At 41.1% G+C, this 15,513-nt stretch overlaps 1 protein-coding gene across 1 annotated transcript in view; it reads right to left on the bottom strand.

Moving 5' to 3' along the window:
• Window positions 1–7,182: 7,182 nt before the first annotated feature.
• The window catches only part of DCUN1D3 (DCN1, defective in cullin neddylation 1, domain containing 3), an 8,510-nt gene continuing 179 nt past the window's right edge, over window positions 7,183–15,513 (bottom strand). The window contains exons 2-3 of the mRNA XM_009886553.1: window positions 10,558–11,090; window positions 7,183–8,529 (exon numbers count right to left, since the gene is read on the bottom strand). Of these exons, the coding sequence (XP_009884855.1) occupies window positions 8,046–8,529; window positions 10,558–10,988 (915 nt within the window). The 5' untranslated portion in view covers window positions 10,989–11,090 and the 3' untranslated portion in view covers window positions 7,183–8,045. The remainder of the gene's footprint in view (window positions 8,530–10,557; window positions 11,091–15,513) is intronic.

The raw sequence follows: 15,513 nt of genomic DNA, 5'->3' as shown, positions 1-15,513 counted from the left end.
AAGGTACTTAATCCACTGCCAGTGAGCCTGGCATCCTTTGGCTGTAGCTTTTGCAAACTGGGATAAGCATCAATGCCAGCGCTACTACAAAATGTAACTGGGAGTGGGTCCCTTGGCCCAGCTCTGGCAGTCCCCACTGCTGGCCCCAGCCCAGCGGAGACCAGGGCTCAGGGACTCAGTGGAAGGGGTGAATGGCAGACTGACCTCAGCGCTCATCCCTCTGTAAGAACATGCTCCTGTTAAAGACTGTTCACATCCAGCGTCTCCTTGTTGTAGATACTTGCGCTGCAAAGGTGAAAAAAAACCCAGCTAGTTTTCATTCCATGCACTTAAAAATGGTGTGGTCACCGCCCTGCAAGGACTAGGCAGGATTCAGTAGGCATCCAGGATTCCTGCTTGAGAAACTCTGGAGATGACAAATAAAAGTAGCAAGAGTCCTATTTATAGGCATGAAAAAATAATTAATTTGTCCCCTTTTAATTCAAAATGTAAAAAGGACTTCAGCTTTAAATAAGACATTTTGTACAAAGCTTGAGCACAAAAAAGTGAACACCAACGTGTCATGTAAACACCACAAATGTTACTCATTTGTTCAGTAATGCACAGAACAGTGTGCACGTTCCCTTTCCAGTGGATTAGATTTCTGTAGCCGTTCCCCTCCCTCCCCTCAGACACTACTGGAATACAGGAAACCCAGGAGCTTTGGAACATTTACAAAGCTACAGTAGTCAGGATACATTGTGACTAAAAGATTATTTTTTTTCTTTAAGGGATTGGTCATTTAAATATACAGAAGTACAATAATCTCACAGGTAAATGAATGGCAGCTTGGATTAGAAAAAGCACCAAAATATTTAATATACATCTGGCACAAATTCCACAAGAAGTCAGTAATGGACAAACCAATGCTTTGCTTATAAGAAAAGAAAAACCTCAGACTGCACTTAATGCTCTTCTTCCAAAAGGGACATGACAAAAACATTGCACTCAGGATTGCTATCAAGTAAAGACAACCTTCTTATTACAACCTATTTGCATTGTGCCTTAGATTGCACATTCTGCAAGATGCTGTTTCCATTCTGTTCCAGACAACGACGGTGAGCAAAATTTGATATAAGAAAAGTAACTGTGAAACTACAAACCAAATGGGACTCAATAGATGCATCATCTTGAACTTCTCCCACTTTGCCTCTAGGTCATCCTTTCAAATTTGGCCACATCCCTTTAAAAAAAGATCCTACGTGAAACAGAATTTACTCCAGCCATTTTCAAGCATTACATTTACACAGCACTTCTGATACTGCTGTCTAAAAGAGGAAGCACGGGTCTGCTCCGCGACACGCAATACATTCATCGTTTCCCAGAGTGAGAAAATTGGATCATACCTGGTTATCTCCTGGGTAATTCTGAAAAGGCAAAAACCACTCCTGACACGAAGAACGGCAGATTTGATCCTACCTACCCTTGCTGGTTTACTGAGGAACTGAGAGATTGATCAGCTACTTGCATTCATGTGTGAGCCAAAGAAAGCTGCACGAAGGTGTGCTCTCAGTATTTCCTTAGTTAGAATTAGTTACTTCTCTGGGAGCAAATGCTATCCGAATGCATTCCTTCCATAGAGGGTGACTTGAGGCTAAATTGGGGCCGAGACCCACAAGCAAGTACTCCAAGAAATCCAGCTGCATCAAGTAGCTCTCCCAGGCTGACCCTTCTCCACGCAGCCTCTCAAGGTCTTGCGGTTGCCTCATGCCCTTAAGACCAGCCAGTACAAACCCCAGTAGCGTTGGGTCAGGACCTAATCCTGCCAGTTGCAGCCATGTCTCTTAGAACTGGAGTTACTCTACAAGCAACAGCACCAGGCCCTCCACCACTCCTGACAGCACATCTTGCTTAAAGACTGTTTTAAACCTATAGATAAGAAAGCAAGCATATTTTTAAGATAACTATGTTTAGCGTGACTTAAAAAGTCACAATTTCAAAATATTAAGCACTATTCTGTTAAGTCCTCTAATATGTAATACATATGGGAGTATAAAAACAGCAGCCAGCCTTCAGCTCCACTGATCCTCTGTGCGGGTTTGCCACCTCTGGTCACACGATCTCCCCTCTCGTGGGCCCAGAGAAGAGCAAGAGTCAGCAGCCGCAACTGCATATAATGGCAACATTCAAGTAAACACACTGATTCAACAGTAGGCAACCTTTAGTCCAAATATAATTTACAGGGGGGAGAAAAGAAAAAAAACAACCAAAAACATTTCACAGCAAGAACACTGGAGACGGACGTTTTTTCTGTCTGTGTGTGAAATGACATGTCATCCAGGAAGGGCTTATCTGAAGAGTGCAATTACGCAAAGATAGAAGCTTTTTAAAAATAAAAGTTGTATAACCTCCAGAACCTGTTGGATTTTAAAACCTAACTACAGAAAGACAGAGGATTGCAATATTAGCGAGGAACCGCTGTAATTTCTGTGATTTAAGGCAAGCTGTTAGCAGGACTAGTACGTTCACGCTCCTTGTACCTATCGTCTCACACGCCCCGCCGTTCTCTCAAAATATGTGCCTGTACAGATAGTGCAAGAGGTCACACCCCAAAAGCAGCCCTCAAACTGGAAGAAGAATCTTGTAGCAACAGTTGCTACAACACATCTATTTGGGATTTGCAACGACAGTAATTGTCTTGCAGTTTTCCTTGCAGGAAGAAAGCAAGGGACACACATGTTGCATGAAAAAGAGACACCACCTAAATGCATTAATGAATACAACTGAGCACTGATGCCCCTCCGGCATCTCCAATACACTCGAGAACTCTCCAGCTTTGCTCAAGTGTAAGGGTTTTAGCCTGAGCAAGATTGTGACCTCTGGGAGGAAAAGGATGTACGTAGCTGTTACACTTCGCAGCTCCCATCTTTGCTGGTTGTTACAGGTCCAGCCCAATGGACCTATAAAAACACAGTATTTTTCATCAACAGAAAAATACACTCATGGCACTGCATCAGGTGGGTTCCTAAAGTTTCTCAAGGGTAAATGAAAAGGCTGATGGCTCCCTCCTGGGGAGCAGCTGCTCCATCTTCAATTTATTGTCAGTACAGGTAGCCGCACCGGGGAAGAGGATGTGTGATGATAAAAGGCCCTGAGCCACATGCGATGTAGCTCCAGTTGGTCACTCTATTGCACTCCAAAACTAGCACCCAGGAGGACCGGCGCTTTTGTTTGCAGCTTGACTTGGCTCCCTTTCAAAGGGTCAACTGCATGCAGATTAAAAGCAGTATACCAAAAAGTATGACAAATAGGTAATACTTAACTCGGGTCAATTAAAAAAAATAGATTACTCATCCAGGCATAAAATCCTGGGAGCAAAGGATGGTAACCTTAAACTATTCAAGTCTAAGAACAAGAGGTAGAGATACCTATGTACTTCATGGTGAAGGAGTTACAGCCTTCTGTCTTACAGTCTCATGTATTTCACTTCAGTTAACAATATAAAACCAAAGATTCGATCTTCAATAGTCCAGAGAGAAGGTTTTTAACACTGGTGGTTTTGTTTGCACATCACAAAATTTAAGCAGACACTTAGCTTTCAGTACTTATTTGAAAAAATATTTATGTTATTCAAACACTACCCTGAAGAACTTTGACTTTCAGGCTAAGCATCTTCCTTTTTAATATAAAAGGCTAAATTCACATGCACGCATTTTGAGCGGAGTGAGCTCAAGGGAAGAACTGGGCACCCAATTTACTGAGGATCTTCTAAAAAAAGGGATCATACTGCAGAACACAAGGCTGCAAGACCCTGAAACTCACAATGACTATTATTTTCCAATGAATGGGAATGATGTAACCTCAGCCAACAAATTACATCACGACTGAGGTGGCTATTAACTATGTGGTATTTCTTTAACTTTGCTGATTTTTTCTTTTTTTTTTTTTAAAAAAAAAAAGCTTAGAACTGTAAGAAAGATACTCACGTTGACAGTGTCACGAAAATACTAAGGTCACTAGTCAGTGCATGGCCATGCCTGGGAACCACGAGTGACAGGCTAGTACCTGTCCTGGGATCCCTGGGTTCTTCAGGCTCTGACAGACATGCAAGGAGTGAAATAAAAGTCACACAGGCAAAGCTGCTGCTGCCCCCAGCACTCTGACGCCCCCACCTGAGAGCCACCATGCCCTCAGGAAGTGGGGCTGCATCTATTTGCAACCAACCCCGAGTCACTCACTCGTCAGCAGAGCAGGATGAGCTCGTTTCACGCTCTTACACGCACTTGGCTGAAAAGCTCTAGTGGATCAGAAGCTGATTCACCAGCAGATCTGCCTCGCCAGCGGGGGGAAGCCAGCGCTCCTCCTGGAGCGGACTGAACTGCCACAGGCTTCAGCTCTCTGATTTGATGCCACCTGCCACACCTTCATTTATTTTTCCTGTGGTTCTTTCATTGCGATTGCACAGTATTAAAAAAGCTATTTCTCCATATACAATAGCACCAGCAGCAAGTAAACTCACAACTCAATGTTCAATTTCAACTAATTTCCTCGGTCATGTTTTATGGCCAACTACGGGTGGAATCTTTCAAATCCTTGCTTGAATCAATAGTCTTTGACCTCAGAAACACACCCACACAAGTAAAAAATAGCACAACTGAACCTCCAGTTGATCTGGGAGCAACATTTTAAAGGTGTTGCAAACTATAATGTGGTGCAGGTGGTCAGTGTTTTATTACTTAGGAGTAAAGTTTACAGGAGTTGTATTTCTGTGCTTATAAGGGAAGGCAATAAAATACCACAGACTGTGGACGTCAGACCAGTTTTCCAGTATATTAGTAAAACTATCTATATTGTTATCTATAGTTATTTATCCCAAGTTGCAGCAGATTCACTACATGCATCAAGTTTTCTACCGCATACTCTAATTATAGTTGCAATGGTTTCAAGGATCCCATCAGCATCACTGCTCACTACAGTCCTGTGCCCTATACAATAAAGATTTAAATTATTTAAAAATGAACTTATTTGGCCTGTTCCACAGATATTCACAGTTTAACCATTAAACAAGCATATTTTCAGAGGCTCCAATATTGTTAAAGACTTCTCAGCAACGTGTACAAAACCCCACTCCCACACAGGTACACCAGCATTACAGAGTACCGTCTGGTCTCGTTTAGGATCATAAAATCCCCAGGCAATCCAAGGGAAGGTCTGACGCGCTCTCGCACTTTCACCACTGCCAAAGAGTTGCACCTTCAGCTCCTGGTTCAGGAGTTTAAAACTGACACAGGTCTGGCTTGCATTCTGTAAATGGTAATTAAAAAAATGAAGTTAGGCTAAAAATAAATGGTTCTTTGGGTAGAATACTTGCAAAAATAGCTAAATGATCTATCTAGCCATGAGTGGTGTTGTTCCTGCTCGGCTGAAAGCGGCAGAACAAGAGCAAGGCTTTCCTCTCATACAGGACTTAAGCCACTGAGAACTGTATGTCCTTTCCCCAAAAGGCAATAAGATTCTTCCCTTCCCGTATATTCACCACCACCATCTTTAAAAAGAAGCTGTATTACATTTGATGCACTAAAACGGGCTAAGTCTTGTTGCGCTACAAATTGATTTCCTTACTGCAACCCAGATTCAGACCACAGGATAAACACCTTCCTTAAAGAGCTCTATCCCTCATCCTTTGGAGCTGCTGCAGTTCAGCGTATAAATCAGTAGCAGCCACTGTCACGATTTTGTGTGCATGCACATGCTATCCATTTGAATACTTAGTTTTCTCACTCTGGACCTTTTAAATTCTCTTTAGGAAAAAAAAAATTAAGTGATGAACAAAGCATTTAACAGCTGAATGAATGAGTAGTCTCAAACTTATAAATACAGTCTTCATTTACTATCAAATCAATCTCCATTTGGAACTTTTGCTAACAAAGCAGCCTCTGTTGGGGAAATTTTATTTTATTTTTTTAAATAACAGCACCAGCAAAAGTCTCACCATAAATTCAATCATACCAACACAAGTGCTTTGGCCTGCTTTGCTCACCAAATCAGAATAAGATTTTGCTGCCAAACAGTGCTTGTGCCATGGTAGCTTGGAAGGTTATAGTAACAAGGACAAAGCTTTGGATATATTTCCCTATAATACAGCAAGTCCAGGGCTCCCCCTCCGCAAAGGGGCTGACTCAGCTGCTTCTGGAACAATTACATTTGTTTTCCACAGCTTAATATGTCTCCCAGCAAGAGCTTGCAGAAGCAGCGTGGACCAAACTCTCCTTTTATTAGATGAAAGAGATGCTATCTGTGGCTTGTGGGTTTGTTTTTAAACAGTTTTCAATACCCACATTTCATTAGTGATTTATGATCTCAGACCCAAGCTATTGCATAGGCTGCGCACCAGCAAAGCCAGTGACAGAATTCAGGCAGATCCTCCTCTCTCTGCTAACCCCTCTGGGGCACAGCAGATGTGCAAAGCATGCCATCCTGGATGCAGTGCCAAGCTCGCCCCTTAAAAATCTGTTTCCCTTTAGCTTTAAAACCCTTATATCACAAAAGTCGTTAGATGCTGTGGATGACTGTCCAGTTTCTTTTTTTGTTTCGGTTTGGTTTTTTTAATTGAAGGCGTTTTATGATCCTGAAACGCAGCTCTGAAAATAAAAGGTGTGTAATGGAAGTGTATCAAATTCATTAAGCCAGTACTTAGCTCTATAGAAAGCCTTGGCAATCATCCCTTTTACCAAAAGGTGTAAAAAAGTTGACATACTAAAATTAAAAAAGGTAGCATCAATAACCAAAAAAGTTTCAACCAGTGTTAATAAAACTCCCTTTAAGTCACAACAGTTTCAACAGGCAAATAGTCCCAATACAGGCATTGTAAAATAATAAATTGACTCCTATCCAAATATTATCAAATCAGTCTAAAAATGACTCATCTACACTGTTGTCATTAAGAACACATTAAGAATTCACTTTGTCATCAGATGCCGATATTGTTGCTCCAGAAAGTGTGGAGTATTAACTGCGATTTAGCAATTAAACACAGGTTTTAAAAAATTGGTTTGTTGATATTAATGCAAGAGATAGTTCCTTACATAGAAGTACTGTGCTTGCCAGACAAGTAAGATAATACTTTAGGTATAAATCAAACAAATTAAAGCAGAATTATACCACAGTTTTCCTTGAAGACTTAGGGTTTGTGTGTTGCTTCTGTCAATGTTTAATAAACTTAAGAAGCAGAACCTTTGGTTCTTTTAGTCAAGTAAAAATATTCTCATGTAACCACAAAAATACAACTTCCAGAGAAAATGGAAGTCCATCAAGAAGTCCACTTTCAATAAAACTGAGGTAGTACTGCTCTTTTATTACATGATGTGTAAGAGATTTAGATACAAATCATCATCTACCACTCAGTTGACTGACAGGTACAGTAATTTTATAAAACAATCCCAACATTTAGTTTGAAACTCCAAAAAAAGGAATGATCTGGACTCATTCACTAAGAGTTAGCTTTAAAATGGGAATTAGCCATATTACAAAAAGCTTTTGCTTATGTTGTTTTTTAGAGCCTTATTACTGGGGGGATTAATGCATTTATAGTTAACAGTTAACACTGCTGTTCATCTTGGTATAAAACCTTTAAAATTATTACAGCCTAAAATTTCAACAATGTAAACAGCACTACACACAGTACAGACCTGCCCTGACAGATGTAGGATGAAAAACTTAATCTGGCACTGTATAATTTAGCAATGTTAATTTAACCTAACTAAAAAGATCTACATTGTGCAAGAAATATCAGACTTACTTATACTAATCTGAAGTCTTAAAAAACACAACCCCAAAAACGCTTAACTTGTAGCCAGGGTCAAATATTTCAGGGCAAGAGTAAAAGGAATAACCAAAATTAAGAAAGTGCCTAAAACATGATACAGCATTTTAGAGCCCTTTCAAAGACAAGGCAGAAAAAGGTGTAAAGTAGAAAAGTCTGGAGCCTCGGTAATTTCCAGAAACATCCAGAGTTTACATTTCATGAAGGGCAACAGGTTGCTTCCATCACTGCTGCTTCGATGCCACTAAGTCTGTTCCTCCGCACACAGGCCCTCTGTGTCCGAAGACGTAATACATTTGGTTTCCTCTTCCTTTTTCCTTCGCTCCATTTCCCACTCCACAAAGGTATCGAAGAGACTCGGCCAGGCCTCGTCCTCGCTGTAGTTGCTAAGGTCCGGTCCAATCACCTGAGTAAAATTTAGAAACATGTTCCACGTGTCCCGGGAGATTCCCTTGATTCCTGAGGGGTTCTCGATTAGGAAGTGTAACCACTGGTCCAAAATAGGGGGCTTGTTTTGGGTGAAGACTAATTTCCAAAGGGCAATGGCTATTTCCCGATGTAGCGACCTCTGTCCTTCTTCAGAGTCCAGGCCGAACTGGAAGGTGAAACGATAGAGATCCTTGAATTTGTCTTCCTGCTTGGCTTCGTTTAAGAGGCTGGGGAACCTTGCACAAATGCCGTCAATGCTGTCTGCGTTTATTGCTTTGCAGCCTTCAAAAAACTCCTTCCTATTAAGCAAGAAAAAGAAATTAGTGCAAGCACTTCCCACCGACCTCACATGCTGAACGCTTCCCATTTCTGTTCAGCTATGCCGAATTGGAAGAGGGTTATCCAGACAAGACAAGGTGTGCTCTCAGCCCAAGCGGCACAAAGATCTTGGCAATGGGAGCTACTGGAAGGGGAGACGTTTCCAAGAAACTTCTCATGGCCTGGGGAACCACAGACACCACTCAGATCTGCTGGTGCACTCGAAAGAGATTCTCCTGTCTGGCTTTCTGACTACTTGATAATCCCACATCCAGCACCTTTCACATCAAAAAGTGAATAAAATTACCACAGAACAAATGCCAAATGTTTGAAAACACCACATTTATGCACTGGAGTGCCATATATAAACCATCTTGATTCAATACTGCCCATGTCTAAATGCCCATGCTCTAGGCGAGCTGTTCTCAAGGGACAGAGCAGTTCACTGGTGGCTTTCCTCTGGGTTTTGGTTGCTCTTCCAGCCTGCAAAAATAAAAAGGGTGCCAATAGCGACGGTCAGCAAAGGCACCTGCCAAGATCGCAGAAGAGAGCACAGCATCACGCAACACAGGCTACAATGCAACATATAAACACTGCTCAAAGCACCAGTCCTATACTAATTAGCCTACTAATAATCTGGCCAAGTGGGTAGATGGTTAGCTCCGATTTCTCTAATGCTCATGAGCAAGTGTTATAACCAGCCAATATTAACCGAAGCCATCAGACTCTGATGCGGGATGGGCTGGAGGGAAGACAGGAGATGGGGCAGTGCTCAGGAGAACAGAAGACCACACCGCTTTCCTTGATGGAAGAAGTCGATCAGCGCTCGCATCATGGAGTATGCCGTTAAACGGAGATAACCTCTCACCACTAGATTTGCCCTCTTTCCAAGAAAATCAAAATGATCTTAATAAAACTCGTGGTAGCTGTGCCAAATCACAGACACTACCTGCAATTCCTTTACCACGCTAGCAAATACCTGCACCATCAGCCTCTAGTAAATCCACATTTGCATTCCAGAATAACCCAGCCATTTGACACACCCCCACATCCACAAAGACTCTGAAGATGCTGGAAAAGTTACCTGTGTTCAGTGCACAGCAGGGGCTTGGTTCAAGGCTCAGAACACCAAAGTAATTTTGAAAGTTATTAACTGAGTAGAAATAGGTAGCATTACTCAAACCAATCAAGATAGACCAAAAAAATAAAAAATACATTCTCTCTCAGCAAGTTCCTGTAGGAAGTCTTTACTTGCTCTTACCTGGACATTGATAATCAAGTTGAGGGAAGCTGTGGTAGTTTTGGGTTGTTTGGGTTTTTGTTGTTGTTTTTTTGTTTTGTTTTCTGGTAAGTTTTAGCTGTTCTGTCTTTTCCTGTAGCATCACACATGCTATAAGCCTGCTGACTGACCGCCTTGTCCAGAAGGACAGATAATACTTTAAACACCAATCACTTGTCAACCAATATGAAACAGATACCAGTGTCAAAGAAACCTCGCGTCTCCTTCCCTCTCTATGCTTTAATAGGATTACTCTTGGAAAAAGACATTAAGTGTAACACTGGTTGGGCAGGAACAACTCTTAGGAAGCTGTCTGTCATTCTTTCACAGAATGGTAACAGAGTTGGTAACAACTACTAAGGAATCTCACGTTACTTTAAAGCGAAAATTAATTTCAGTGTCTGATCTCATCACCAAGATAATGCTGGACACAGTAAAACTGCTTTTGGTAAATCAAGAATAAATGAATGTCAACAGAATCTCACTACACTGTTCATTGTTAGCAGATCATGTCCAAAACCACATTTTTGGTTCTGAAACCCACTGTGAGGGGAAGAGGAAAAGAGGACAATACAGAGCTTACCTTCTTCAGTGGTAGGAATTAATTTGATCAAAATGCAAGTGTTAGAAGAAATAAGTAAGTGAAGATAATGAGGCTGTCTATCCAACATACAGATGACAGGATATACTTTAACATATGAAAATAATTACAAGTTCTACAAGAACTAACCTTGTAAATTTGCACATGGTAGCAGCCTGGAATTTCCAAGCCAAAACTAGCACTTTAAATTCAGTGGGATCAACACAGAGGTCATTGCAAAATCGTTCCATTCCTTCTTCCAGTATGGCATCTTCCCGTTCATCCTTATACCTCCTAAATAACTCCCCAATCCTTTGGAGCGAAGATTCTTCCGTGCTGGAAACGGAGTCTTTCTTTGTATCTCCAGAGAACGTTGGAGGCTGACTAGACTCTACAGCAGCATCTGTTTTCTTTGTCCCATTCACAAGTATATCTCCTGAAGACTTTCCGCAAGCTGAACCATGGTCATCTTTGTGGACTGCACTTCTCTTACTATGCGACTTGCTGCTGGATTCCCTTTCCCCATTTTTGCTGCCAAGGGTAGAAGAAGGATTCTTGCACTTTGTGACACACTGGCCCATGATGTTGCAAGCCCAGCTTCTAGAGCAGTCCCCTTGCCGTCAGACACCCTCGCAGCTGCTCTTCAACACATCTCACCATGCCATTAGCGGTAGTCAACTAACCTGAAAAACAGTTTCAGAGTCAAATTGCTGTTTCTCCACAAAGAATATTGTAAATATTAAATGTGGGATAACACTTGCCAGTAAGAGACCAACTTCAGGATATTTAAGTTTTGCGTACTGAAAAGGAGTAGTGTACAGAAGGTTGGCATACGCCATAAATTTCAGGCAATTTCAGGCTGTTTTACCTAGAAATCAATGCAGCTCACTCAGTGGCTGCAGTATACTAACGGGTCCTAATAAAGGAAATTCCTAAAATTCTTACTGTAACATAGGTTACAAAGAGGTTGATTCATGTACAGGCTTCATCAAGACAGACTACTCTAACCCAGAAATATTTTAAAGGAAATGGCTTTTAGAAGTATACCCGCATTTTATATATAGAATATAAAACACTGACACAAACAGCGGGGCGGGGGGTGCGGGGTGTGGACACTGATGGGACAACCTGGCAGACTGAAGCAGTAGATTTAGACCGTACCTTCAGCAAATGAGCAAAAGCGGTTGGTTGTGTTTTTGGTGGTGGTTTGTTGGGTTGAGGTTTTTTTTTGGGGGGGACGGGGACAGGACACAACAGGGAATGTATTTGTTTTGGGGTTTTTTTTGTTTGTTTGTTTGTTTTAAAAACAGAGTTTGGAATCTAGATTCTTGTTCTTAAAACATACAGAGAGCATGTTTGCAGAATAGAGGCAACACTCACTTTTCATGCAAGATGGTATTTAGGAATCATTGTTTCAACTGGGTGCCACCCTTCAGGTAACAAGACAGACAGGGGGAGGGGGCCTTTTTAGTGAAACTTTTTCAGACAGACACACATGCAGATAAGAAGTAGTAATTCCAGTTTGGTTTTTTAAAAAAATAAAAATTAAAATGCCAAAATGATTTCATCATACCCTGTTTTCATAAATCACAATGTTAAAGCCTTGCATATTGGGAAAAGATATTTTACCCACAGAAAAGGGTTTTTAAATTTTCCCTATTAAAACCAAAGTAACACTCTGACACTATCCTATCAGAATGCAGCACGCCGTGGACAGTCCTTTTCTCAGAAACATCAACTCCAAGAAAGCAACTGCTTATCTTATTCCTCATTTACCCGCTTACTTGCATTTCATCTCCACTGTAAGTTAGGCAAAAGCCTCAAACATAAAAATTGGGTTTGCCCTGTCTTTGTTTACTGCTTCCAGGTTACAGCATTAGAACAAGAGAAAAAGGAGATAAAAATTAAAATTTAAGAAATAAAATAAATGTCATGTCAGTTTTTCTGTATTCTTTCTTGGGTAAAACTCTTCTGAGACCAAATCCCTGTTTTAAGCTGTAAACCAACTTGGGGCAGCAGCACCAAGTGCAGATGAATTCTCCAGAAATTAGGATTAGAAACATAAATCTTCTCTCAGCCATTATACCCATTTTGGCAAAACAGCGCATATGCAGTTTCACGAGGAAAAAAAAATACAATAATCTTTTTGCCAGTACAACTACAACAGCTAAGATGCTGGTTTCAGCTACCTGACTTCCCTTCCCTTGCCCTCCCCAGTCCCTTTCTTATTAAGCCCATAACCCACAAATAAAACTAACAAAAACCTATTTTTAAGCAGCAAAAGGAACAAACATCTGGTACATCCTTTCAAACTGCTTTAAAGATGAACTTCGTATAGGCAAGAAAAGTTCAATTTAATGTATTCAAGAATTATTTCTTATTCATTTGTATTTTAAAGGATTCATTAGAATACGCATTTCCATGTAAACAGCTAGCACTACTTTGGCTAAGTTTTTAATCAGAGAGAAGCATGCAAGTAGAGGAAGAGAATTCAAAAATCCCAAGTAAAAACTACTATTAAAGTAGAGTTTAGCTAGTTTATAAAACTTTCTGCTCAAACGCATAACAGCAATTATTAGCTGTTGGGGACTGGGAACAGGTTTTTCCTACGGGCAAGTGAAAAAATAGCTGCCTATTAGTGAATGGTACTTTCCTCTAAAGTAGCTGGTAGCAGTGAAACCATACGTAGCATAAGGGACAGAGATGAATCCAATTCACTATAGGAATCCCAATTTAAAGTTAAAAAAAAAAGACTAACTTACATAATCTGTCCATAAATTTTCCTAACACAAGTGACTCATGCTGTCGTGCTTCTAAGCAACAGCTTGTATTAATGATGACAATCTAATATTCAAGTCTACAAAGCGACATCACCAGTATGATGAAACAGACGGGGTTTATTGTCATTTGCTGTCATGAAAAGACAGCATTACAATACAGAGAGGGAAGATCAGCCAGCATTATTAAACACCTGTATGTGAGGAAGCGTCCTGACAGCTGTTTCCAAAAACCACTGGAGAGCACAGTAACATTAACCCATAGAGTGCACGTTAACCATGTCCCCTGCAGCGTACCCCTCAAACAAACGCGTTTTCTGTACTCCAACCTACTTGCCTTGCAAGGAGCTGACTGCCGCTCCCGAGCAGCCACTGCCTGGGCTCTGCGAGCACTGCTCTTCCCCGCAGTAACAGAGCTCTTCCTTCCTCCTCCCTACCAAGGAGGTTTTCAGAGCCCAATCCTACTCGTTATGAACAAACACTAGAAGATACTGAAGTACAGTTGCTGCAATTCCTCGCTTTTCTACTACATGAAAGTTGATGCCACGTGCCAGATACTTTGAAGCTTTCTACCCCAAAAATAGCAAAACCAGCTTGAAAAAAAAAAAAAAAAGCCAGACTGCATCCGCTGGCAGTTTGTGCACGTATCTGGTTTTGTAAGAGACAAATCTTTTGGCGCTCCATCAGTTACCCTTTTATAAAATGCCTCCACTGAGCTGGATCCACTTCACTTACTAGTCACCTCCGCTTCCTACATGACTCAGGTTTCAAGGCATGAATGGAACAAGAGCCTCGGCAGGAGACAGAAACAAGTGGGAAAACTCGGCCCTTTTGTTAAGAAAGGCTGGAAAAGAGGATCCAGTTGCAGCATCAGGAGCCGCACTGAACTCAGTGTTCAAGAAGTATGAAAAAGCGCTCTCAGGAAAGCGAACAGAGCTACTCATTTAACTGCAGAGCAAAGCAAATGTCACGTCTAGGTCATGCCGATTACAGTTAAGTAAGCACAAGGACGTGCAGAGATATTTCTCCCAGCTGGATCGGGAACTACAAGTATAAAAGTCTTGCACACCCAAAGGTTATACCGGATTGGTGGCAAAGCACCAATTCCCAAAAGGATCAGTTCCCAAGAGCAAAATTACGATAACAGGCTTGTACAATGCAACAGCGAGACACAAAAGGCAGCACTGACCACTAGTTTTACCATTCTACTAAAAAAAGATCAAAATTCAGAGCTAAGATTGGAACATACTCAGCGCCACAGGACACAGTACTCCCAAAGAAGTTTGATTACTCAGACAAATATTGAGCAATAACCTACAGTAAATATGAATCACCAAGATGCCCATGAGGCCATCTTCCACAGAACAGGAACTGCAAAGCAGAGATTGACAATGATGTTCTCTGCTCCTTTCTAGAAGGCAGTAAGCAACTCCTGTGGAAACACAGCAAGACTACCACTGGTGAATACAGCCTGCAAAAGGAAAGCCACCCTCTAAGAACAAAGGATGTGTAGAACCATATTGCCCCATGCATTAGACGCAAAACCTAGAGAAGATTGGAAAGACCTTGCTAATGCTTGGTGGGGCTTTTTGTTTGGTTGGTTGGGTTTTTTTGTGGGTTTTTTTTTTGGTTGTTGTTGTGGGTTTTTTTAAGTGCTGTAAGTTTTTCTCCATTTTCAAATGACCAGATCACACATAACCCGAGATTTGAAGGGAACAAAACAACAAAGTGACTCAGTAATAATTCTGTGTCACACAAGCACACCATGGTACAATTGAAAAGAGCAACACTGAAGTGGGAGAGAGAAGATGCAAAGGAGATATTTAAGTAACCCTGTATTTTTCTTTAATGACCAATGTTACTGTAGTAATAGAAATTATTGGATACATCCAGAGAATAACAAAACACAGCCAAGCATTATGCTGTTTAATAAAGTGTTGCATCAGAAGGTATTTACAACAAGTTTCAAACTGCAGGAAGTATCAAGAAAGAAGAGGAAAAAACCCTCCATACATTCAAAAACACCTCAAAGACAAATTTAGGAAATCTCATGACAAAAGGAGACACAGCTCAGCCAACCATTAAATCCCCTCCCAACTAGCCGTTCACTAGCTAAGGCAAAGACAGCATTGCTAGAGCTTAACTAAGCCTCAACCCAGCCTCAACTTTTGGCAAAGACTTGAGCATATTCTGTAAGAATTTTACAGAATTTCACTATGCATTATCTACCTTCTAGTGTACTGGGATACGTGACTTCTAAAATAGCTGAGAGTAGGGAACAGTATCACAGGTGCCCCGTCTTTTTCCAGCTCTGAAGAGATACACACAG

The sequence above is a fragment of the Charadrius vociferus genome, unplaced genomic scaffold (genome assembly GCF_000708025.1).
Source record: "Charadrius vociferus isolate BGI_N301 unplaced genomic scaffold, ASM70802v2 scaffold46, whole genome shotgun sequence".
NCBI lineage: Eukaryota > Metazoa > Chordata > Aves > Charadriiformes > Charadriidae > Charadrius > Charadrius vociferus.
The sequence above is the reverse complement of the archived record's forward strand: the minus strand, read 5'-3'. Positions and strand labels throughout refer to the sequence as shown.